The 26,081-nt window shown below is 31.0% G+C and overlaps 2 protein-coding genes across 2 annotated transcripts; one reads left to right on the top strand and one right to left on the bottom strand.

The window, feature by feature from the left end:
• The first annotated feature begins 777 nt into the window (after window positions 1–777).
• On the top strand, window positions 778–11,700 carry LOC126844558 (retinaldehyde-binding protein 1-like). Its single transcript, XM_050582844.1, has 7 exons — window positions 778–1,273; window positions 4,061–4,152; window positions 6,721–6,877; window positions 8,383–8,576; window positions 10,156–10,266; window positions 10,522–10,672; window positions 10,908–11,700. Exons 1-7 carry the CDS (start codon window positions 1,123–1,125, stop codon window positions 10,937–10,939), a joined length of 888 nt encoding a protein of 295 aa, XP_050438801.1. The 5' UTR covers window positions 778–1,122; the 3' UTR covers window positions 10,940–11,700.
• Window positions 11,701–13,249: 1,549 nt separating this feature from the next.
• Window positions 13,250–26,081, bottom strand: LOC126844521 (uncharacterized). Its single transcript, XM_050582778.1, has 2 exons — window positions 25,961–26,081; window positions 13,250–14,154 (listed from the first exon to the last, which is right to left on the bottom strand). Exons 1-2 carry the CDS (start codon window positions 26,060–26,062, stop codon window positions 13,444–13,446), a joined length of 813 nt encoding a protein of 270 aa, XP_050438735.1. The 5' UTR covers window positions 26,063–26,081; the 3' UTR covers window positions 13,250–13,443.

The following is a 26,081-nucleotide window of genomic DNA, read 5'->3' as shown; positions in this document are numbered from 1 at the left end:
TTAACGTTATCGACAAGTGTCTAATACAATAAACATCCTTAAACAAACGTCGCTGAGAGTGAGCGATAGAATTTGATTTCGTCATTATCTACACAGAATAAATGTTTGCGGTCCGACTTCCAAGACAATTGGCTATTAGGTATAATATCAAAGAAATACGGTTACATAAGGTTTCATATTTACCGCTTTAAGCTCAAATATTATAATTTCAACATTTCCATAATACAACTTTTCATCATATTATTAGTACAACTTAGTTAATATTAAAAAATAAATTTCTCTAATTGATTTATAAAACGTTTGTAAGAACATTTTAAACACCATGTCCACACTATGGAAACGTAAAGGTGAGCATGTGAATTGTTATATGAGTCAGCTCATATATTTAAAGGTAATTGTTAAATTATGTTGTCTTATCGTTTTGCATCCGCCCGGGAAACGTTTTCAACAGCTTTACGGCGCGTTGCGTATGCTTGTTTTTCGCGTATAGTTTTCCACACACTCGAACCACGTACGGTTTCACGTTGAACAATATTTGGCGGCGTAAAAGCTTTAAGAGAAAAAAAAAAGAAACCTCTTTCGAAATCGGACAAAGGCGTTCTGGCGGAATAACGTGTGCGGTTGTTGTGTGCGTTTGCCGGGCTAGCGGGGCGGAGCGGGCTGTGACGCGTTTAAGCGTGCAAGCGCCATCCCAGATAAGTCGGACCCGTTCGGTGGTAGGAGCCGTTGATGATAACGGGTCGAGCAGAATAGTATTTAAATATGCGATAAACGCACCGGACAATAGTCGAAAGCCTGTAGGATCGGTGAAATCAGTGCAGGCGCTGTTCGCCGGTAATATTACACTATTCAGTTGGAGACGCGCGGCAGTCGTTTTTCGATCTTCGTAGCTACACACGATTTCTACAGGTTTTTTTTTATTCATCAAACAATAATAAATCCGAATCCGTTATTACAAGTAAACTGTCTAAAACCGATTTCGAATACCTACCAACATTGCCGATATTTATTTTTACCGACAATATTCAGTTTAATCAACACCACCAACAACAACAATCGTTCACGCCTAACCGGGTCACCTAGTTTTTATTGGGATTTTTCATTTTGCATGAGTTATCGAACATGACAACCAACATGAAGGTAGACAACGAAATGTTCCAGTTGGACGTGGCGCCACTGTGCAGCGAGACTGTGTCGTTGGCCGCGAGGGAACTTAGAGAGACTCCGGAACAAGTGCAGGAGTCGCTGGCCGGACTGCGAGCCATACTTAAAGGTAAGTTCACAGACGTCCCCAAATGCGTTTGGGTTTTTTTTGTATCTCTCTCCACCAAACAAAAAAAAACATTTGTATTTTAATCGCAATTATGGCGTTACAACCAAAACCGGTTATCCACCATGATTTATACGGTCACATCCCTTCCCCTCCCTTCCCCTGCCCAAAAATAGTTTATCCACAGTGAATTTTCCTTGGCTTTATGTGGTCAACCGGCGAATTTGGCACTCCTGACCGACCAAAGTGTTTAATTTCGGTACAAGACATATTGTTATGTATACTTTTAAACATTTAGAGAAATTTTTAAGAAATGCCGATAAAAAAATGTTTAAAAAAATTCTTTATTGTTACGGATGGTCGAAAATAACGCTGGTACGCGGTTTGCTATGCCCAACGGTGTTTGATCAATGTCTAACGTGTGTTTGCTTAGTAGTAACAATGAAATAATGTACGGTATTCATTATGGTGGCGTTTATCACTTTATCGTGTCCAAACAATGATCAGCGATTGTAGGCAATTTTCTATTAATTCTTGAAATTTTCATCCAGTATATTTTTCGGATTTATTAACAAAAAATTTTATAACTGTTCTATAAAGGTTATTTTATTGGTTGTCAATAAAAATATATAAATGTTTTAACGAACATCAATTGTGCATATTATTACCGTTTGAGAGCAATTGTTTACCTTTTTGTCGACCAGCTAAATACATTAATGGCCGTTCTCACCAGTTTAGCTTAGAAATTAAGTATAGATCAATAAGGTATACTAAAATTATAGTATTATACTCTAAGCTATACTTAAATGTTAAGCATAACAGGTGAGAACGACATTAGTCATAAAACATAGCTTAGAGTGTGCAGATTGCAAAAATATATTATATACGATTCGTTTTAATAGCAAATAAAAATAAAAATTATATGCAGCATAAAGATAATTTTAACTCGATTCCGCTTCGTTTGTAAGCATTTTTTTATGAATTAAGTACATTTATTATGTGAAGATTTGTTTTATTCGTTTATTTTTATTTGTATAGAAAGTATAATACTTTTATAAAGAAATGATTAATATACGCTAGTCACATTAACAGTAATAGTATTACTGTAATCGTAACTGTTATTATGATAAAACATTTTAAATGCAATTAAAATTAACCTTAAATATCGTAAATAATGCACATTAATACTATCGAAATAATTGTTACACTAAACATAATAGGCCATTAGTGTAAAAAGGTTAATATAGTTTATTTAATTAGTGATTCACTATAATTTCATTCGTATTGATCTGCTTGACACTACACGACACACATCAAAGTAGATTTTTAACGTTATTGTTTTAGGCCAGTCAATCATTATTTGACAATAAATCTACGACGACGGCCGATTATATCGAACGTTTTTGTTTCCAAGTCTTTGACGATGTGAGAGATTAAACTTCATAAGAAAACTATAGGCATTAACTATAGCCCTAGATTATGTAGGTACAAATTTCGTAGAGACAAAACGATGCTTGTCAAACAGATTATTTTTTTTTTTTTTAATACTGATATATTTATACAAAACAGCTACTGGATACCATTGGCTCGAATACTGTGTTATCATTTATCAATACTAGGAAACGTGCAGAAATCTAATCAAAGGTACACAAAAACATGTTCATGACATGAACTTGCACTTAATTTGCCAACGTTCTTTTTATTAATATCGCATTTTTAGCTATCAACAATGTAGATGTACTACGCACATGTACCAGTTATAAATCATTAATAACGAGTATTAATAAATAATAATTACTAATTAGGAAATTGTTTGTTTTATTTAACTATACAAAAAGAGTAGTTCAAGTTAGCATCGGGTGAAAAACAAATACAAATGGTTATCTTTCGTTCTAATGATGGTATAGTATAAATTATGTTTAAAAAAAATACATATTATATTTCGTATTGTAATTACTATATTTGAAGGGCATCCTTTAAATCAGATTTTTAAAGTTCATGTGTAATATATCTATTGGCGATAACAGCTTAGCGCTTACATCATGGGTTTGAATAAAATTCGCTATAATCAAAGGCGTCCTTGAATAAGAGGTTTTTTTTTTTATAGAAATTAATCAATACCGATAACTTTTGCCGATCGGCTTACCGTCTTGCAAAAATTATTCTTCTAACATTTTACACAATACATAAAAATAAATGTATTATAGTGAACCAACACAACCAGACACTCAAAAATTGTATTGTTGTTTTTAAAATACTTATATTGTTCTATCGCAATCATGACTCTTATCATTGCAATCAAGATCATACAAACAACCACTGGTCACTGAACGTTGATTTCTGTAATTTTGTTAACGATAGATCAGCTATAGTGTAGATAATATTATTATTATGAAAAAACAATTACTTAAAATCTCTAAAACATACTATAACTAAATGACGACCTAGTGTAAAAATACCCCCCCTCCTTATTTGGGGAAATATTTTGGATGGATTGGAAAACGACCAACTAGGCCAGTCATCGAAGCATTGTATTTGTTTTAAATTTTGGGGGAATTTTGTTTTTTATTTGAAATGTGATATTGAGTTTTATTTTAAAGTGATGTAAATAGCTAGAAATGCATTGCTGATTTTTTGGACGCTAGCAATAAGGACAAAACAACATTTTAGACAACACAAATTATATCACTGAAATAAGCCTACCGCAATACTTGTTATGGTCTTTCTTAATTAATTTTCTCATGTCCGTTGCACTACAAAAACAATAACATATTTTATTTTATTTTCCAGAAAAGAACACACTATTGTTCAAAGACAACGATGAGTATCTAAAAATATTTTTGAGACCGACTAAATACTATCCGGAGAGCGCTTACAAGCTGGTAAGTCACTTGAATGATAATTATTATTATATCCGTTTAAATCCATTGTTAAAACTTTTTGACACACATACATTTAACGTGTCCACAACAGGCAAATGTCTGTAATTACACATTGTTCGTTTATGATTATTTTTTTCATAATCGACAACGCACCAAAGATAAGTTTGTTTACATCTCCGAGGCCGGTTCTCACGATATGCAAATGTCAACATGTTTCGCGCCGATAACGTTTGTATTTAATCAAAACCATTATGTCATTATGCAAGCACGTATCAACCTTTCGCTGTTTCCAATACCATAACACTATTGAAAAGACACAAGAAATAATAAAAAATATATATATCCAATTACTGCACAATATTATCATGTTATATTTTATGATATAACTAAAATGGCTTGGTGTTATAATTTAAATAGTCACACAAAGTCAACAGTTTTTTTTTATCTTTTTTTATTTAAAAAAACTTGTAGACTACGAGTAGGGAAGCTTTCCAGTGATAGGACCTTTAAATTGTGAATCTTAAAATGTAATGTTTAAACGGTGATCAGTGTTTTATGACTTATTATAACGCCTAATCGCTAATTAACATTTGAGTTTAGGGGTGGTAATATACAATGTTTCATTATATTATAGGGATTTTAGTGTGAAATATTTTTCATTTAAAAATATTATAATCAAATGTTAAAACTTATTTTATGACGGATAACTTATTACACCAATTTTATTATAGTTACTCATACATTAATAAATAGTAAACAATACACTTCACATAACTAAACATACTGAAAAGTTTCTTACATTTGGTTTAATTGTTCGAGTGCTTAAGAACATTATAATTTATAATAGTTATTTCCATATTGTGCCTCTCCGTAGATAACTTACTAAGTATTATGCATGTGTATAATTTGTACATTTAATTTATTTACTAAGTAATTAAATAGAAAAGAAATGAGTTTTGAATTCAAGTTTATTTCATGATAATATAATATCATTACATGTAAAAAAACGTTGTACTATCTTTTTTTGGCGTGTTAAAATTATTTTTTTAATTTTATAAACGTAGATATCCGTTTTTTTTAGTGTAAATACTGTACTTAACCTATAACTACGTACTTAGGGTGGGGGGGTGTTTAGAACACCCCCACAGCTTTAATATTTAAAAGTGAATAAATAAATAAATAATATTGTAACTAATTAATTAGTATTGAAAAAACTTGTAGGGGGTAGAATATTACTTAAAGTATAGGATAATGAAAATACCACACATACGTTATGATATTTTTCATTACATACCTAATTAAAAGTTAAGTAACTCACTAGGATAAGTTAGCTAATGCTAGTTTATCTCCCCATATCATCTCTAGATCCGAGCTTCTGCGGACCGTAGACCTCAAAACCACGGACAAGCGACTTCTGGCTTAATTCGTTTTCTCAACAAACATATCGAATTCAGTATATTATTGAACACATATATAAATATATATTTAATATGTACAATATATTTGACTTTTGTATACATAAAATTACTTATATATATATATATATATATGATTTTTCATCGATAGAGCCCAAAGTATTTTTTGACTAGTCCATTTTAAATGTCCTAATTCGTGTAAAAGAATTAAACATATCTAATCACTGCAGCAGTTTAAATTTCATGTTTTTTGAGTGCTCTTATAAACAATTTGCAATCAATTTTGTCGTCTATAGCAAAGTCCGTGGCCACCATAGAACATAAATATTCGTATACCTTCTTTGTTCGTTTTGTAGTTAACAACAATGAAATCCTGTGATTATCGCGTGGTCTTTGTCGTCGACGGTGTAATATCATCAATAATAATTGTTATTACTAATTTTCAACGCACCATTATGTTGTCGTGTTATCGCAACAACAAAACGAGGCGGCGTTTATTTGCGTTAGCACTATTTTATTATTACATACTTTATGGGCGACTCGTCATAGTAATGTTTTCAATGAACTTTGAACGAATTATTGCTCGCAAGGATCATTCCAGGAAGTTCGCGGACGGTTTCAGCCGACTTTTGATTACATCTTATCTTATTAAAATTATTATAAGTAAATCGAGTAAAATAAATACCGTCTTGCCGGTTTTCCGCTTGCAATTATTTCTCGTGTCTTCCTTAGTAATTAATTATTTTAATAGTATAAATTTTATCAAAACCCACACATTAATTAGATGCGCTCACACTCGAACCGGTCCGCTTGGATTGTTTGGGTTGAAATAATGTATATTGTTATATAATTACAGAGATAAATTGTCAGAGATAATTGCAAAATCCTAATCTAATTAAAAAAAAAAAAAAAAAAATATATATATATATGTATATTTTATTGAACAATATAAAATATAATAGCATCAAAGGCGGTATCGACAAAAGCAGTAGCCGCCTCTGTAATTAAGTTTTTACGTTGGTAACGATGTCGGGGAGATATCGGAATTATGCAAATAACGGCTATCCGGGAATGTCTATAAAATTAAAAACATATCTCATAATAATAAAATTATCTAAACAATAATAATAAATATTTACATCACTGTGTTTAGATGAAACGTCTGGCGGAATTCAAGAAGAAGCACGACAAAATCTTGGCCAACCCGTTGCCCAGAGAAGAGAAGAAATTGTTCACTGAAAATAACGTAGTCAACGTACTGGTAGACCGAGACCAGAAAAACCGGAGGATTCTAGTCTTAAACATGGGATGTGAGTATACACAGGACATTACCTTTTATCAAAATTGGACGTCTGGAAGAGAGCATGTGGGGGAGTCATATTTACCAAGTCGTTAGCACCGAACATCCTTTGAAGATTGCCACGATTTGTTTTCGGAAAGTAATGGGGAAAAAAATGTTAAAACGACCTCGAATACGTTTTTTTTTGTGCAAATAAGTTAAATACTGTTACCTTGCAACGCGCGCGCCGTGTATTTAACTAGAGATAAAAAAATCAAAACGCCTTGGTACGGCTGACATCTGCCCTATGGTGTTTTGATAACGCAATTCCGTGTAGTAGTAAGTGTACGGCTGCGAAAAATATGTATTTGCGTTCCCGGAAAAAGGTCGACCCTACGCACAAGAACTGATCGCTGTAGAAAACTATACTAGGCAAAAAAAATATTAACACCGACGACAAATCGCCAACTAAGTTTCTTTGTATAGTTTTTCGTTACTACTTGTCGACAACTTTTGTTTAAGTTTTGTCCGTCCTGGTACAGCAAACGATTACCGATTCGGGTCCGGCCGACCTTTGCCGTTGACCGTGTAGCGCACTTACCCGCACAAGAACAAGGTTTTCTCCGAAATATTTTTCTATTGTTATCGAGCCCATGCCTACTGAAAAGTACAAAAATGAAAAATTTCTCGAATCGATTCGTTCGTACACTTTAACCGCTTGCAAAAAATATAAAGGTATATATATATATATATATATTAAGGGGGTTCAAAAAACCTTATTTAAGAATTTAGTTTGCAGCACCCCTCACCACTTTTTTTTGTATGATATAAAAACAAAATTCTGTGAAAATATGGTTACGATTTCTCAACCCCTTCACGTGCCACATCGGGGTTGAAGTTTCTATGATCCTCTTTGGCTAAACTTCAACCCAGTTGCCGTACATGAAGGAGTTGAATAATCAAACCCAACATTTTACGGAATTATTTATATTTATATCATAGAAAAAAATAGGAGGGGGGGGGGGTGCTTACAAAATTAAAAAGTAAGATTTTTTTTTTAACCACTCTAATATATATATTTAATAAACTAAATTTTGAGTATGATGGGTCGTAATATCTGTAATATACACATCAACCACACAGGCGTACCATTTTTTTTTTATTCCCTTGTGATTCAAGCCATTAGAGTTCCATCATTAGATGGTATCTTTAAACATACCATACACAACTAATATATTTTTCTTTTATAATACCTTATGCTTATTATACTAATTTTTAACCAAGGGCGGCTCCAGGGGGGGCCCTAGGGGTCGCGGCCCCCCAGACCCTTATTTAAAAAAAATTGTATATATAACTGAAATTATACTATTGTCAACCGAATATTTGTTATAAAATTTTTTGAAAATTGTGACTTAGCCCCCCCCCCCCTAACCAAGTCACTGAAGCCGCCTCTGTTTTTAACTGTACTAATTGTATAATTTTCTAATAAAAAAAAATCCCTTGTGATAAAAATAATTGACTTTTGCTTTTTTTCAGCTGCCTGGGATCCCAAGTGCCTTACTAGCGAACAATTGTTCAAAGTCCTCTATCTGATTCAAGTGGCGTCACTTGTGGAACAGGAGACCCAAGTCCGTGGGGCCGTTATTATCATCGATTTCCACGGGTTGTCCACTAAACAGGTGATGGCGCTGTCGCCGTCGTTTGCCATGACGTTGCTATTGTACATTCAGGTGAGAAAATCTTTATTATTTCAGGGGTGTCATTCGAGGGATGTGTCTGGTGTATTTTTGCACTCCCGTTTTTTTTTTGCGTTTGCCGTTTGCTCTCATTAAATATTAAAAACGCGCTAATATTTTCAACATTTAGTCGGACCATTGCACTCAGCAACGATACACTCTGCATTATAATTGTTTTTGAAAGGCTTGGCTGGGGGACAAATCGATAAACCTATTTAAACAAAAACCAAATGACGTCCGAATATTATTACCTATGGTTTAGTTTAATGTTCCGCCTTACCGCCGGAATACAATAATGTACACCTACCGGCTTTCAATTAAGAAATCGTGGCTATAACTGAAAATTCCATAAATTTCACATTGATATCACACTTCCCCAGAGCTGCTCAAATCTGGCCATGTTTTCTCAGCATACTGTTGTATTCCCGAAATCGTTGAAAACAGCTGATTATTCCACAATGAAAATTAACGTGTTCTTTGAATTTATGTTAGTTTAATTGCCCTTTACCATTTGTTATCAAACGTTGTTACATGGTAGCAAATTGGCACGTGTACGAATATTACTAATGCATGTTCTGCTGATATAAATTTGCGGTATACGTCAGTTTTTCGACTGCTTCTCGATAATTAATGTATCTACTACACCAAACACAATAACATTAAATAATACGCATTTATCATAAGTACGTGTTAACATAGTAAGGCATAGTACATTAAGATATGCATTACTATTATCCCGTTAAGTTGAATAAATAAAAACGTCATAGAAAAATTGACATAATTAACTATAGACTTTAAGCCTAAGTCAATTAAATTAGCTACAAGTGACCGTCGCTCAATCATTTTACTTCTTTTGAACATTAAAAAATAATAAAAACCATCAGACGATTTTAAAGACACCAACACATAACTGCAATATTATTACTTGTTTTTATTTCTAAGAACTACGGCAAAAGTAATTTTCTAGATAGTTTCGATAAAATCTCGTTTTATTTTTATATTTTGCATTTTGAGGAATGGTCGCTTTATGGGTAACGTTTTGTTAAATTACCCGTCAAAATGGAATTTTGATTATATGGCTTTCTCGTTCATAGAGAACACAAAGATGATATTGTGACTCCCAATGTGATCCAGTTAAAACTATTCTGGATCTTGTTTACATAATATTATAACCTATAAAATCTAGAGGGTAATGACATTTTTATTTTAAGTAAATTAAAGCAAGTGTTCAAAACTGTCTTGATAATATCACATATTTTGTGTTGCGTTGATATAAGACAAATGATTAGAGAATTTTAAAATAAAGCGGCTATATTTATTAATAATTAATACTATACATCATATTTTCATATAGTTTCACATTAGTAAACTAAACAATAATTTAATTATATAATTTTCAATTCGTTTTTATCAAAGTAACCAATGTCTTTGTTTTGAAATAGTTGGTATAATGATATGTCTTCTCTTTTTATTCATTACCTTATCGAGCCCATACCATACGGGGTTTTCGGTTCAATACAATTGTTATTTAATTAATAAAATAAATACTGACCGAGAGTTATTATAATATCAGGAAGCCATGCCACTGCGTTTGAAGGAAGTGCACATCGTCCGCCAACCGTTTTTATTTAATATGGTATGGCCGATGTTCAAGCAGTTCATTGGAGAAAAACTCAAAAAACGCGTAAGTATCCATACACTTGGTCCTGCTAGTTTTCCTCCATATAAACTATACGTCTTTTATTTTACACTCGGTAGTTTATTATTTTTTTATTAATATTTTTCACACCCAGAATTTCATCTGGGAATGGACGAAAGTAATAACTGCGGGTCTCGTTAAGAAATTGCTTTTTTTTTTGGACAATCTCACTTTTCCTTATACGAAGGAGGGGTCGATTTAATAACTAACCGTAACTAACTTTTCTCCGTCGTATCGCAGTTGTTTTTCCACGGCAACAAAATGGCTTCTTTGCACAAGCACTTGGACGCCAACATGCTCCCGGAGGATTACGGCGGCAAGAGGCCAAAATTGAATTACTCCAGTGCCGACTGGTATCCCGTTTTGCAGAACTTAGAACCTCATATAGAAGGTGAGTTATTGTAATCAACTGGTATTATTTTTGACACGTGGTTCCATGTATTTCATCCTACGGTCGCGAAGCTCGACGGACAATGACAACAATATAATTGATCATATTAACAACGAAATGAATTTTTTTATATAATATTCGGTTAATACACCATTAGCCGTATATTTAACATTAAAACACCACAACTAAAACCTATATAATTGTATTATAACTATTATATATTTTTTCATTTCAGACTGGAATAAGTATGGTCTAGTAAAAATATAGCCACGTAATGGTCATATCTCACGCAAAGCGAATGACGATGGAGTTAATTAAATTATTGCAGTGCATAATCGTCTCTCCGGGTCGTACAATTTTGATTTATAATTTAAATTAAGTTATTATAATTGAAAAAAAAATTGTATTTATAGTTTATATAAATATTGATTGTAAGTTATAAACATATTGTGATTACAACGGATTTGCCATATTTTATACTATTCCCGGTTAGGCAACAATTCAGAATTGTGCAGTTATTAACCTATAATTACTAGTGTAGGCCATGTAGTTCTCAATAACGTAGCGATTTTCTTAGTATATAAACAAAAATATCACCATACGTTTTTATAGTTTTAATAATTTTTTTTTTTTTTTATATATGAAGCCTTATGCTAATAGCTTGAAATTATTAGCATAATCAATCTCAGTCTATATACTATTACTTAAACAAAATAAAATAGAGCAATTCAATTATTCCATTTACATTATGATATTTTATAATGCAATATGTATATTATCAACAATGAACCGACACCTGTAACAAAGCATGTTGTATACTTTACTATGATCTGACTAGTTATCTCAATATAATTATTGTTAAGTTTCGTTTTATACCATTATAACATTTCTTTAGTTTTATTGATCTGGTTTTTAAGCAACTAAGTTACCTATAACTTTTATTACCGTATTTTACATATCTATACTTAAATTGTATGCTATTCAATTTATTGTAATATTATACTATATAAAAACCATCAATAATTCAATTACACTAGTAGGTAATAACAAATTTGATTGTATATATATATATATACAGAAATTAAAAAAAATACTCGATTGTGTTAGTTTTTTCAAATTGACTAGTAATTGTGTACTGGAAATGTATTGTATTTTATATATTTGTTGCAGAATAAAAAAAGAATGATGCAAATATTTATATATATATATATATATATATACATATTTTGAAGAAAATATAAAATAAAATAATTGTATAAACTATTTGTCCTTTATTTTATTTATTTGTATTTTTAGTAACTATTAAATTGTAAACGGAGTCACTAAAATTAAAACCAGGACAGTCACCCTGCGTATAATTGAAGGTTACTTTAGATTATTATATCTTAAAACGATGACATTGTTAAGTTGTTAACTTAATAATAGCCGTGGGGAAAGGTTACTTGTACGAAAGATTGGTAATTGTATTTGTACTATCAACAAACGAGTCCAACGCCAAATCAAGAATATTTTATTGTCAAATGATGATTAAAAATTCGTCCCACCTCGAGACCGACGTTATTTTTGGTTTCATTATTTCACTAATATTTGTGTTCTGTTTTTCTTAAATTTAACACGTATGAGTAATAAACAATACTAATAATTGTAAAAAATGATTTTAATTTTTCTAGATTTAGTAAATTTAGTGCTATTAAATTATTTTATTTATCAAAACTTTTTATTATTACTTTTTATTTATTGGATTGATTCTTTTATTTACTTAGTCTATTAATTGGAAATAATTGTAAATCCAAGATACTTTCAAAAGCTGTAACTTAAATAGGTTCACCTTATAAAATCTAAATTTCAGGGGCTTAAGTTAGACAGTTAGACCGAAGGTAGATCTAGAGTGGTACTATAACATAGTATACAATTTTCTCAATTATTTGTTGTTAACCTTTTTTTTTAAAAGTTGATAATATATTTTTTTTTACTCGTGTTATAGATCAAATATGTTGACCTATCTTCAGACTAATTTTCATCTCTTCAATCCTAAAATTGCGCCTATAAAATAAAATAAAACCAAAAAACGTTCAGCCCTCCCAGGAGGCAGAGAGTTGTCGAAATATGGGTTTAAGGCAATGCGTGACTAGAAGTATGCCTAATCAATATTCTATAAATGTTTCGATTGGATCCGACCGTTTTTCGTGAAGATATAGTTAAAAAAGTTGATGGTTGAAAAACAAGTAAAATTTGTTCAGTTCTTCTCGGTTTTGAGGATGAAAGAATTGACTTTTTCTACTTTTGACCCACCAAAGCACCAAACATTTACGATTTCGAATCTATAGAGGTGCTACTCGAGTAAATAAGTCCACAGGAAAAAAGTTTTCATGACTTCAGACACCAATAAAAAACACATCTTCATAAAACCAATACCTTCACAGCCTTCATCGCATCGAAGTTAAAATATAATTTTATCCAAATATCTTATAACAAATATCCCATTTAGGTTCCCTATTTAAAGATATGGTTTTCCATAGTTTAGAATCAATAACTAAATTACTTTTTTATGATTAGAGTAAAATCTAAATGCAAAAATAGTTGGATAATATGCATGTTTATTTTTTCTCATAATTTTACAAAATATCATCATAGGTAATCAATTTTATTGGATTTTTAGTAAACATTTTAAATCAATATTTAATTTTAAGTAATATAATATCAACAGCTGTTACTGTTTGAGTAAATCATCATAACTTTTTATGGGTTACACAGGTATTCGCTACTCTAGATCAATCAATTTTGAGTTTTTTACCAATTCCTTTAATCTTATCGATTTTTGCTCCCGCCTCTTCTTGAACTTCTATAGCGGCTACAATCGGTTTCAACGGGTCAATATAATCAGCCAGGAATTTGATTACCGTTTTGGTGTCGGGTACTACACTAGGAAACTCGTCGGGTATGTTAATATCAGGGATGATCCCTTGATCATCTTTCTTGTCTGCCTCTTTGTCATCTTTCTCAGAACCCCAGGGGTTCCACGAAGACCAATCGTCGGCTTCAGACGTTTTAGGAGTCTTTTCGTTTTCGGTCGGAGCTTCTTCCCCAGCATTTGATCCCCACGCGTCCCAGGATGGCAATATCCAGCCTGAGCCTTTATTCGAACGACGGGACGTCCGCGCCGTTTTCTTTATTGTTTCTTCTTCTTCTTCCTCGTCATCGTCTTCATCGTCGTCATCATCATCATCATCATCATCATCGTCATCATCATCTTCTTCATCTTCTTCCACCTCTTCCTCTACGAATTCTTCCTTTCGACTTACTTTGCCTTTTTTATACTTCTTGCACTCTTCACAACTCTCACTCTCAATGTCATGCCCGTCTTTTACTAGCATACCGATTTCTTTGTCACGTGTGATCGAACTTGGCAATCTTCCCGTCAGCAGGTACCTGAATGCTTCCGCCGGTCTTAACGTTTCATACAACTTTTTGGGCGTGTACGCCTGCAATCAAATATACGACTATTATGTTGTTGATTACTAATAATAATATTTGATATTGGAGATTATAAAGTTGTTTTTAAATCACTTGATTTTAGGACTTATGGGGAATTTCATTTTTACCTAAGTTTTAAAATTAAAATTACCAAAAAATGTACAATAAGTGGAAGTGTCATTTGAATTCTAAAATTATACAAATTGAGAATAATTATCTTTGAATTAAGTAAATCTTTACTTAGCGTTTAAATGGAAAATATTAATATTTAGTCTATATGAGTTAGAATATTATTTAAGAGGACGTCGCAGTCAAATATTTCGAGTACTAAAACACCGCTTCGGACTTCAAATAGTACTCAGAAACTATTAATCGTAGAATAAATCTAAGGATACCTAAAGAAAGCCTGGAATGTCTACTATGTGCGTATAGAGCCATATTTCCAAAAAAAAATTGTTTACTTATAGTTATTTCAATAAGAATTTTTACTTTTTTCAAACGTTCATAAAACCATTGTAAATAAAGTTATCGAAAAAAACTCTCTGTAGGCACGTAGAAAAAGTTCTGATCTTTCATATGGTACTATAAACAATTTTCTACCACCAAAAGCGTACGAGTACTATTTGAAGTGCGAAGGGATGTTTTTTGAATTTTTATAATAATTATTACGTCGAGAGCTGGCGCGCCTAGCGGCCAATTTACTACAAATCTTTATACGTTCGGAAAACCGGTTTTGGGCCGACTGCCGTAGCGCGGCGACAGCGATAACGTCAACGGTGACACCGCAATTATATTATTACCTGAAGTAAAAACAGATAACCCAATTTTTAACAATCAATTCTCAATAATAAACAAGTATTATATTTTACTTGCGCAGCGATACTGTTATTTAATATTTGCTATTTTATGTTCATTATTTTATAGAGAATTAGCTGAAGAAGCCAGTCGCTAAGTCACTTGTATGAAAAAGGTAGCAATTGTAGTAAATTATAATTTGTAAAAATTATGATTTAAAAAATGGTTTAGGGAACGGGGGGAGGGAGGGGGGTTATTGCACACTGTAAAAAAACGGAAAAATATTCAAATACCTCTCCGAAAAACCGAAACATTGTAATACAATGTTTACACCCCAGGCCAAAATTAGTGTGGGGCCCCCTCCCCTCCTCAGACCAAAATTGGAATTTTTTAAGTTGCTATGTGTAAATTAATCAACAGTCAATTTTTAGTTGCAATAAATCATATAGATCAGTAATGTATTTTAAACAACATTTTGATTTTTGGGGGGTCTCCATTTCTTTTTTGTATTACCTGGTGTCCGTAATTTCTATATTCTTATTTTTCGTAAAGACGGTTTTTTACTCTCAATCTAAGCCACCCCCCTCATTCAATGCCGACCACTAAAAACGTATTTATCTAACATAAATATTTGAAAAATGAATTTGTCAAACGTTCTAAGTGCCAAAGTATAAAAATTGAACTTTATAATTTAAATTGTATTTTATCCATTACCGGTGTAGTGCACCGGTCGGATGACCGCGTACAAAACACCGTAAACGACCAACGTTTGTAACGAAAAACTAGGAGTAGGTTTTTTAATGAATAAGTTAAACTTTTGAATTAATTGTAATAGATATATAATAATGTTTAATAAATTTGATATAATAATAATGTTTAATAAATTTGATATAATAGTAATGTTTAATCAATTTTGAAGTTAATAACTGAGTAGTGCAATCAGTCCTATCGTTAATTGACTACCGACTACTCGACGCCGTCGCTCTACTCGAACATAATCAAATAATCAATTAAAAGAATAAAGTATAATTAAATTATTACAAGGGGACACCCATTGGTCACGTCTTAGTGACCATGCATAGACGCGAAAGAAGGACATGCCCTTATAGAGACCCATGTGCACTACGTGGGTTTACTACACCGGAAAGAATTTTGTAAATTTCAAGTAAGGAATAGATATTTATTAAAAAAAACAATCATATTTAAAACTCAAAAATATGTTATGTTTCCGCTAGTAAAATAAAAAAAATCAAATTATAAAGTTCAATTTTTATACTTTAGCACTTGGAACGTTTGACAAATTAACTCTTCATTTATACTATAATTTATTTTTCTATATAATTACAATTTATAAATTAAAGAGTATTACTCACAATATATTTCAATTATGATTTCGTATTCTATTTTTTCTATTTTTTTTTATAACAAAGCTAAATTCCGCAACAATGTCGGCGGTGACCACCATAATTTTCGGGATAACAACAGATAATCTAAGCTTATCTAATTACCTATATTATTTGTAAATATTGTAGAAATATGACTTTACTTGGGAAATACTGTATTTTTGTTGTACAGAGAAGCCACATTTTTATTTTTCCTATTGTGTTGTGTGTTTTATAGATAAAAATTATAATACAAAATTTACATATGTACACATTGTTTTTTTATGAAATAGTATTAGATTTATATATAATTATTATTTAATGAAATAAATCATAGAATATTATATATGACCCGTCCAGCACTTAAAGTTTATAACGGATACTCGTACCATTATACAATTATTATTCTATTGATGAATTTTTATAAACATGTTTTCAATTATTAATTTTGGATTTATAAATGAATTATCAGAAAGCTGAAATGTTTTACATAAAATACTGATTTTTAATGATTTTGTTTGGTGACCTATAATACTATAAAAAAAAAAACAGTAAAAAAGAAAAAAAACTAAAATATTCATTACGACCATGGACAATATAGGCTAAGCAAATTTGGAAACACGTATTTTATTGTAACAGACATGCAAAATAAGTATGCTCCAATATAAATGTTAATAAGTAAGTACGCTATACGAGGTACCAAGTTTATTCTGATATCTGAGAAAATTATTTATACGCTAAAAAAAAGTAATTAAGTTATCAGAATGATTCAAACTATGATGGGTATTGTATTTTCTACTCTGTCCATTGTTATATAAATGGTAATGAACAGTAGCTATAAAAAAAGATTTACTCGAGATTGTAACACGCGCGCGAGCTCGCGAAGTAGCGAATGTTTACCGCGACGAATCATACGTTTCCAGCATAATATTAGTTTTTACTAGATCGGCTGTCGGTGATAGAATAATGTGCCGCTCTGATAATACTACAACGCGCCGCCGCAGCACTCGTATGGGCGTGACTATAAACCGCCGCCGCCGCGCCGAGACGGAGAATAACGCCATCTCTCGGGAGTTGTATACGTAACACTTTACCTGCGACGTCCTCTTAAACTTTGTCGTTTGCATTTTCTTCACTTAAAAACCACCTCTCTAAGTGTTAGGTGTATAATTATTGTTTTAAATACTAAAAAGTATTTCCTTGAATAAACTTTTAGGCATAGTAGAAAAACACAAGCTAGACTAGAGTCTAAATTTATGACCAATGACTGACCATACAATGATTTATTGTTTATAATTGACAATAATTTAATTATTCGCATAATATATTTTGCTTTCAATTTAAAGTTAGATTTTAGTAGCATTATATTCAACAGCTCAATGTCGAAACAAAATACAAACATACAAAAAACGTCAGTTGTTATTTGCAGCAACAATCGGTTAGACGCGGTTGTAAGTTACTACCGAGTTGGTGCATGTATGATGAACTCTTGTTTATATTTTGGCAGTATTAATACAAAGAGCGGTTATAGATAAATTAAAATAAAATATATTATAAAATATCATACTAAAGTTGGATTTAGTCGGACTTTACAAGTCAATCAGACATTGTAATTAGTATGATTATTAATAGATCAGTTGTTTAATAAAATATTAAAACTCATATTTTTTATTGAGTTACTCTCTTTAGAACAAATACAATTTTTTTTAGTTTTTTTCTTTCTTTATTAGTTTGTGTTAAAGTTATTTTTTTATGTGTAAAATGATTGTTCGATTCTGGCTCTTGGTTAAAGCCGTTAACAAGAACTACAGCTGTTATATTTCAATGAAGGTGCTCTTATATTTTACAATATATTTGAGACACTTTGTTCAAGCATGTTTAACTACGTGATTGAGTTAATTGTATTTTATTACAACATAACACGTGTAAGATTCGGTGAGTAAGCAGAAGCCAATTTTGGTTGAAAACATAATATCTACTAAAGTGCGTTTCAATATATATTGCTTTTTAAAAATTATAGTACAAAACCTGAGATAAATTGGCGTATATTATGCTCAACCGATATTATTAAAAACACATTGCATGACTGTATTATGACATTGAACTAATAAAATATGTACTCGTTCTAAATCAACAGAACATTCTAGTGCGATGTATTTCTCAATTGATTAATATGTTTTGTGCGAGGCCAAACTCTACGTTAGGTATATTTTATACGAAAACAGTACAACTTATGGTAAATAAACGTCTTTGGCTTAAACTAAATAATTGGTGCCCAAGTACACAAACAAATATATAAGTATACATTATGTTATAAAAATAAATATAACTTTATTTTATCTTTTGAGACAAATGATAATATGATAACAGAAATTGTTCGGGAATTACATAGGCTGCCGCTCCCCACACCACCACCTATGCTCGCCTCTCCGACCGTTTTGCTACTATCATTTTTCATTACTACTATCTGCTCTACCGTCTACCGTACCGCGTTTTTTCGTTGACACTTTTTCACCGTTCTTTTTTGTTATGGCTTTTCTTGTTTTAATTTTTAATTTAATTTTGTTTATTTTATTTTTGTGTGTCTGTTCCTACGATATCTCCTAAACCGCTGAACCGATTTTTTCATGTAGCTAGTCTATATACCAGAAATTGTACCTCAAAGTACAATTTCTGGTACTTTATTGGGCCAAACATTAAAAAAAATTAACCCCTTCCTATTCAGAATCTAGAAAAACACTAAAAAGATACACATATTTTCTACTTAAAATTACGGCACTCTATAACTTTATTAAAAATAATCGAATTAGTTCTAATTTTGTAAGGAATAATGTTTAGGCTAAAATCCTAACGACCGTTGTCAATTTCTAGGTTGCTATGTGTGAATGAAACAACAACTAACAGGTATTTGAAAATATTTGCATTATATTGTTAATTACGGTACACGGCTAACTAAGGCAATTTTTTTTTTGTATTTAATTAAGTTTAAGCTACTTGACTATGTCTATTATTGTCATACTAATATGGACATATTTTTTTACAACACTATAATATTCAACTTATATTTTACTATAACTACAACCTTTTATGACAATTTTGCTTTTTTATTTCCTCATGATGATCACTACACAAATATTATTTCCGTTCAACCTGCTACCATTAAAAAAAAATAAACGTTACTTTTAGTCGGTAGTCAAACGGAACTAGTTCTATTAATATATTGTTCTTTGTCCGGTCGTAGTCAACGGTAAGAAAAAATATTCTAAGGGCTGTAAATACTGAAGAGGTGGTAAAATCGTAGATGTATAAAAGGATTTGTTTGTAAGACCTTTGGCGGAGAAAAAAAAACGTCTTTTACAGTTGAAAATTGTTAAACGTTTCTAGATACGCGCGTGTCCAACAATGGACGAAACTCTCAATCAGATATATTTATACAAAATAATATTTCATACCGCTTTCTCATGTGGTAACAAAGTAAATGAAATAATGCTTGAATTTTTTTTATTTATTTCAGTGCATGAGTGGACTGGACATGTCTAGTCTAGTTTTGTTTAAAGAGTATCGGGCTCAAGAGACACGAATGTAATATTATATGCCGGTCCTATAAGCTAAAATAGAAGCAGTCCAGTAGGTTTTCGAGGTTAAGTAATCGAGTGGTATCTTAAGTATTTAAAAAAAAAATAGTTTCTACAAGATTGCAATAAGTATACCTCTTTTCTTTCAAAACCTAGAAAAACTTCCTAATAATTATAACATTTTTCAAATACAATATACGACAGGCTATAACTTTTCGATTTCTAAGTATTTGATTTTGCTTACACTCTTTAGATAAAATTCTAGTGATAAAAATCCAAGAATAAAATCTATACGCCATTTACCCAGGAAAAATAGAAGCAGATTTTTGACTTGGGTGTAAAAATTGGGTTGAATGTAGTGTGGCCTCTAGCCTTTACTATTGTATGTATAAAATCAAACATTTTAAAAATTCTGTAGTCAACATTTTTTAATTTATAAAATAACAAAAAAACCTAACACAAATAAAAACACTTTTATTGTCTAAAATATACTAATATATTATATTAAAATACTGTTTGCCATCTACGGATCAAATGGTTTTTTTAATGCGATTTTATCACTTTAAATTATATTTATTACTCTTTACAATTAAAATAATATATAAATTATGTTATTATTACTGTACATATTGAATTTATAGTAATATATAAATATATTTACCATTATTTTTTTACTTTTTAAGGCAAGAACACACGTTGGATTAAAAATTATTTGTTTATTTATTTTAAGCACGCGAGGATAATATTAGAGTATCAGATTTTGGGTTACCATGAAAATATTGGTCAATTTTTTTATGATGTGTTTTTGAAAATTAAAACAATAAGAATGATACTACTGTAATAAAAAACCAAACAAATGTCGATCCAACAAACGTTTTCTGTCAACACATAAGTTTCGTGCAACAGATTTTTCACTTCTCATGATGTATTTAAGCCCCGGAATCATCAAACGTGCATTCAACAGGTTTCGGCTACCCTATTCCACACACACACACACACACCCTCGACCAAAGCTTTGTAAACAAATCACGGTGCCGGAGATGGCCTAAAACCGTAAATATTTCATGGGGGTACGAGAATTTTCACTTTTTTGAAAACCAAAGACAATGATAGTAATAAAAAACTCACTGTATCCGTAGTAGATGGCGATAATGTATTCAATCTATCCGACAGAGGATTTAAATAAACTCTTTTCCTGCAAAAATTGCTGTTTCGAAAATATAGTAGTATAATATTACTTAGGCAAACGATGGCTATACGACACATTGAGCACGTGTGTATATTATTTAGTCATCGTCGTTCTTCAAATAAAAAAAACGTTTGTTCACGCTTTGTACTTAGATTCGGCATCGCATCTTATACTTACTCATATGGCTATCGTTTTTCATCACAAGGTAACGTTTAATTTTGAATTGAGATTTTAATTATATGTACATATGATATAAGACTTAGAATTAGTTGTTAAAACCGACCACTTAATACAGTTATGGACTTAGTGAGGTATGTTCTTACTCCTGGTTATAAATATAGAATATTAGGCACAAGCGAATAACAAAATCTATAGACTATAATCAATGTATAAGTATATAAAAGGAAAGAGTGTGTGGGTGTACGCTCACTTTTCTCCACAACCACTCACTCGGGTTTGTGGTGGAGAAGACCATTGGTGTCCCACTGATAGTAAGAGAGTTCGTGGGTGGTAGTAAGGGCGAAAATTAGTTATAAAATATTCTAGAAACTTCCGCAATGTTTGAGAATAGAATATGTTCGGAAATCGGTACTAATAAATACCGTCTTCTAGGAATTTCAATTCTCGAGGCCCGAAGGTATATAAGGCTAATTTCGGTACGACGTGTTTATCAGTAGCTGCTTTAAAGTGTATCGTGTTGTATCGTATCGTGTACTTCCGATTCCGCAGTTAATTCAATTCAAGTAAGTATGGAATTTTATTTTTTAGTTACAGTCTTTTTTAGTCTAGACTACTATTGCACAGTTACATAGGAAGTATTAGAGACACTAACCCCATACCACCCTACCACCAATTTTCAAAAATCCATTATTGAAAATAATGGTTGTTTTAAAGGTAAAATAATGCGTTAAGTTAAAATGTGTATGGATCAAATGCGCAAAGATAGGAAATTTCATAATCTAGGAATCATGCCTGTTTATTAAGCCATGGTATGGACCAGAATGTTGAGGTGTAGATAATATAAATAAAATATAAAATAGAAGTCAATATAGTAAAAAGAAAGTCTTAACATTAGGAAAGATAAGATAAATACTAGGGTTATTAAACCATTACCAAATTGACATAGAGAACGAAACAATTTTTATTGTGTTCCTGTGTTTCTTTAGTAACGTTTTCAATCATTGTATAAACATATATATTTTAAGAGAAATAATAGGCGTGATAAATCTCGTCAATAAATACTTATTAATTAATTGCAAAGTCCGTCAGAAAGGCGAATAGACTCTTTACTAATTCTTATAACAGAATAGTCCGTTCACCAATCTGCTAGACGGATTTATGTTTTTCCTGCTACCTCGTTAACTTCACATAATATACATTTATGTGTAAACTATTTAAGGAGCCAGAAAGACCAGAACAGTTATTCTGTAATAACAAACCCAATAGCATAGAAAATGGACAATGAATCGTAACAACTGTTATTTTAAAAGAAAAACAATAGCGTGGACAAATTGAGAAGCTACGATTACACTATTGTAGACCCGCGGGGGAATTTTGCCATTTAGGTGTTGTCGATATTTTTTTCTAATCAATAAAAATATTATACAATTTTATTGTTCATCTTTAGTTTTTAGAATTTTGCATCTGATGCGAACAAATGAAATCATTTTAATAGTTGTCAATTATTTATTATCATTGAACAGTTAACACGTGTAATTGACAGCTGACACTAATGTAGTTAACGCGTACTACTTCATTTTAGAAATTTACCAGTATTTTATTTATTTTTATAATTTTATAGATTTGCGTAACAATTATGTACACATTCTCGAATAACAAAATATTGATATACTGTACAACTACATTAAATCAAATTTGCACATGATCTATTTCGGTAAATATTAAAAATTCGATATCATTGTTAAAAAAATGTATTAATTGTATCTTAAATAAAAACTGAATTTGTTTGTAAAGAAACTAGTATTATTGTGACCATGAGCGTGAAAAATCGATTAATATTTTTTAATTCCCTAAAATGTGTTATTTTATACTATATTAAAAAAAATGAAATCTTACTAGAGTAAAGATCGAACGACAAAAATGATCTACGTTATTAATGTATGTATTGAACTGTTTTTTTAAAGGAGGCTATTAATTGTTCGTAAATAGTTCTTAAAAAAATTATTTAGATCTGTGGAATTTAAGGTTAATGTAAATTTAAATTCAGAACACCAACTCAATCATTCAAGCTCCACTAAAACACCTAAAACTCAAATAATAAAACAATTTATAGTATTTAAGAATAATATAAGCGCATAACAGTTTTGTAAATAGCCTTTGATAACACACACGACATTGTTTAATTTACTATAATTATATCGAAACAGACAATTACTAATTAGTACCATAACAAACGGCTTTAGTAGTGTCAGTTTATTACTATAGGCAGACGTTGATCGAGCATATAAATCTAAAATATTATTATGTAAACTTCCAGTGTTCCGAAATTAACATAAATTTGTTACCTAGTTTGTATTCATTAAAAAAAAAAAACATAACATTCGTAGAGAATTTAATTAATTGTATTGAGCATATTGTAAGCAGTACACTATTATGAGATCACACTGTAAACAATTTTAATTAATTTCCAAATTGTATAAAATCATGTGTGTAGACAGAACATTGTAATTTATTTTTAAAATAAAATCATTAGCAAATAATATCTGTTGAAAATAAGTACAGTTAATAGGTCCCATTAATATTCAGTGCGTCAGGTTAATTATTTTACCACATTGCAAGTCGTGCATTAATTTATTTTACTCTGCAAAAGTAAACATCCACAAATTAAATAGTGTTTTTAAAACTTTTTTTTTTTTAGGGGACAATGTTTTTTCAGCTGATCAGCTGAAATAATAATTGATAAAATAATAGCTATTATACTTAGTGAATCGCGGACCCCAATGATGTGCTATAGGTACCTTGCATACAACCTCGTTATAAGTTAATCTCGTAATAACACGTAATGTACTTGTTTATTAGACAAAATTCGAAAAACGGTACCGACTAAAGCTTGGGTATTTTTAAAAAGATTCACTACCTACATGTGGCCGGATCAAATCATAGGGGAAAATTATTACGTTTCTGCCGGTGTCCCAGGTTTTTCTTCGTATAAATGAGAAAATATAGCACCCTTGAGATTTACGAAAACCAAGCGAAAAGTCTCAGAAAATAGTAATTCAGTTGGGCACATTCTGCAAACTTTAGTTAGAGTCCTCAAAATGAAAACGTACACACCGACTTTCTTTCACGTCGTAGTATATACATCTGCATCCATCTCTGAGTGGTTCAAAAATAAAAGTAGTTATAAGTGGTAACAATAAACTGCAGCTCTTTAAATATTTTTCTTGATACATGTTAACGCGTTATATTGTTCAAAATTAGTTTTGTTAGGTCCGTGTTTCGCTTTACTAAAGCTGTTTACGGCCAATGGATAGTAACTATTAAAATGAATGAATTTTATATTTTATTATATTCAGTTTTGCGTAGATTGTTCAGCTTTTATTTACAAGAGCATTTATTAACATCATGATTTATTACTGATAACTACGGTATTATGTTGCAATCGATTAATGTACTAATGAAGAAATAGGTTTACCGGTTAGCAGTTATCCAAAGATATTTAGAATTAATATACTCTTACTACATTGACGTAACTTAGGGAGACTTTAATCCAAGTTTTTTTCAATAGGTAAAATAAGCTGTAGGCGCTACACTCATCACATCTCTTTCCATGCTGTGAAATAGTATTAATTAAACAAATCACAATTTGATCTTGAACACATTAGAGAGGAAAAAAGTAGTCTGTGGGGGCTTACAGGTTAGAAAAATAAACCTTATCTTACTAAAAATAACCAACAACATTATATTGATTGGTAGTGTTTAATTTCGAATGTGGCTGTCGTGCAAGAATTTAATAGATACTACAGCGTTTGGTTTAAAATAAATTATAGGCATTGTCCGATTTTAACGTAAGTGAAGGGCACAAGGAAAAAACCAGCAGTCACTTTTTAAAAATGACAATTTTTTTGTTATAAAATTGGTTTTGATACAAAACCAATTTGTTCTTTACATTTAAGCACGATTATAAACAAACGTGTATAATATTTTAAAAAGTTTTAAGTATTTCTTTAACATTTTAAAACATATTTTAGCATTACTAAAACATGTTTTTCTTTGATTTGAACAAAGTGACTTTGCTGGATTTTTCCTTGTACCCTTCAAGTAATAAAAATACATTTTATACATATATTTAGTTTTGATTATATGTTTAATTGCAGTAATAAGATATTCATCTTATTGAGGTATTTAGGTCTACGAAATAAATATATATATAAGATAGAAATAAACAAAAACTTTTTAACAATATTATTCACTTAAATCTCTCTGAAAGACTACACACACTCACAGATATATATTGGGTACAGCCCGTAATGTAATAAAAAATAAAAAAGTAAATATATATTCAGGTAAACTAAGTACGAACAGTCTTATCATATCCAAATAAAACCACACTACTAATTGTATATTTTTTTATTCCACGTTTGTGTTAAGCGTTTCTTTAAATAACTGTTGTCAAGTAATAGAATATTGTGTTTAACCCTAGGACCAGAGCACTGTATTAAAGGAAAACAAGTAACAAAAAGTAACAATGGTACTATTAATAGTACTGTTCTTAATAATACTATTTGAGTGGATTAATTGGGAAGCATATGACAATATATCACGCAAGGTTTTCATACCTATGTTTTAGATAAAGACTTTTAAGCAAAACACAAATTTAGTTCAATACACCATTTTAGTTTTTATTTCTTACCTTAGGGCTGTACGATCTAGGAAACGGATATGAGTAGACGACATTAGGCAGGACGAGGTTCAAACACAAAACGAGGACAATGTGTGAACTTTTGGCCGACATGGTGAGCTATGAATGCATT

This window comes from Adelges cooleyi, unplaced genomic scaffold (assembly GCF_023614345.1).
Source record: "Adelges cooleyi isolate 19-005CV unplaced genomic scaffold, UGA_ACOO_1.1 ACOO_flye_CR_arks_rails_tigmint_CR_PRNA_651, whole genome shotgun sequence".
Taxonomy (NCBI): domain Eukaryota; kingdom Metazoa; phylum Arthropoda; class Insecta; order Hemiptera; family Adelgidae; genus Adelges; species Adelges cooleyi.
Note: the sequence above shows the minus strand (reverse complement) of the source record. Positions and strands in the feature narration are given on the sequence as shown.

Bases quoted from the DNA above. Each gene is read 5' to 3' on its own strand.
- LOC126844558 (XM_050582844.1), top strand. From the start codon at position 1,123: ATGACAACCAACATGAAGGTAGACAACGAAATGTTCCAGTTGGACGTG. The intron at 8,577-10,155 runs GTGAGAAAATCT...TTATAATATCAG, and splicing joins CGTTGCTATTGTACATTCAG to GAAGCCATGCCACTGCGTTT. The intron at 10,267-10,521 runs GTAAGTATCCAT...GTCGTATCGCAG, and splicing joins GAGAAAAACTCAAAAAACGC to TTGTTTTTCCACGGCAACAA.
- LOC126844521 (XM_050582778.1), bottom strand. From the start codon at position 26,062: ATGTCGGCCAAAAGTTCACACATTGTCCTCGTTTTGTGTTTGAACCTC. The intron at 14,155-25,960 runs GTAAGAAATAAA...ATTTGATTGCAG, and splicing joins CTAGATCGTACAGCCCTAAG to GCGTACACGCCCAAAAAGTT.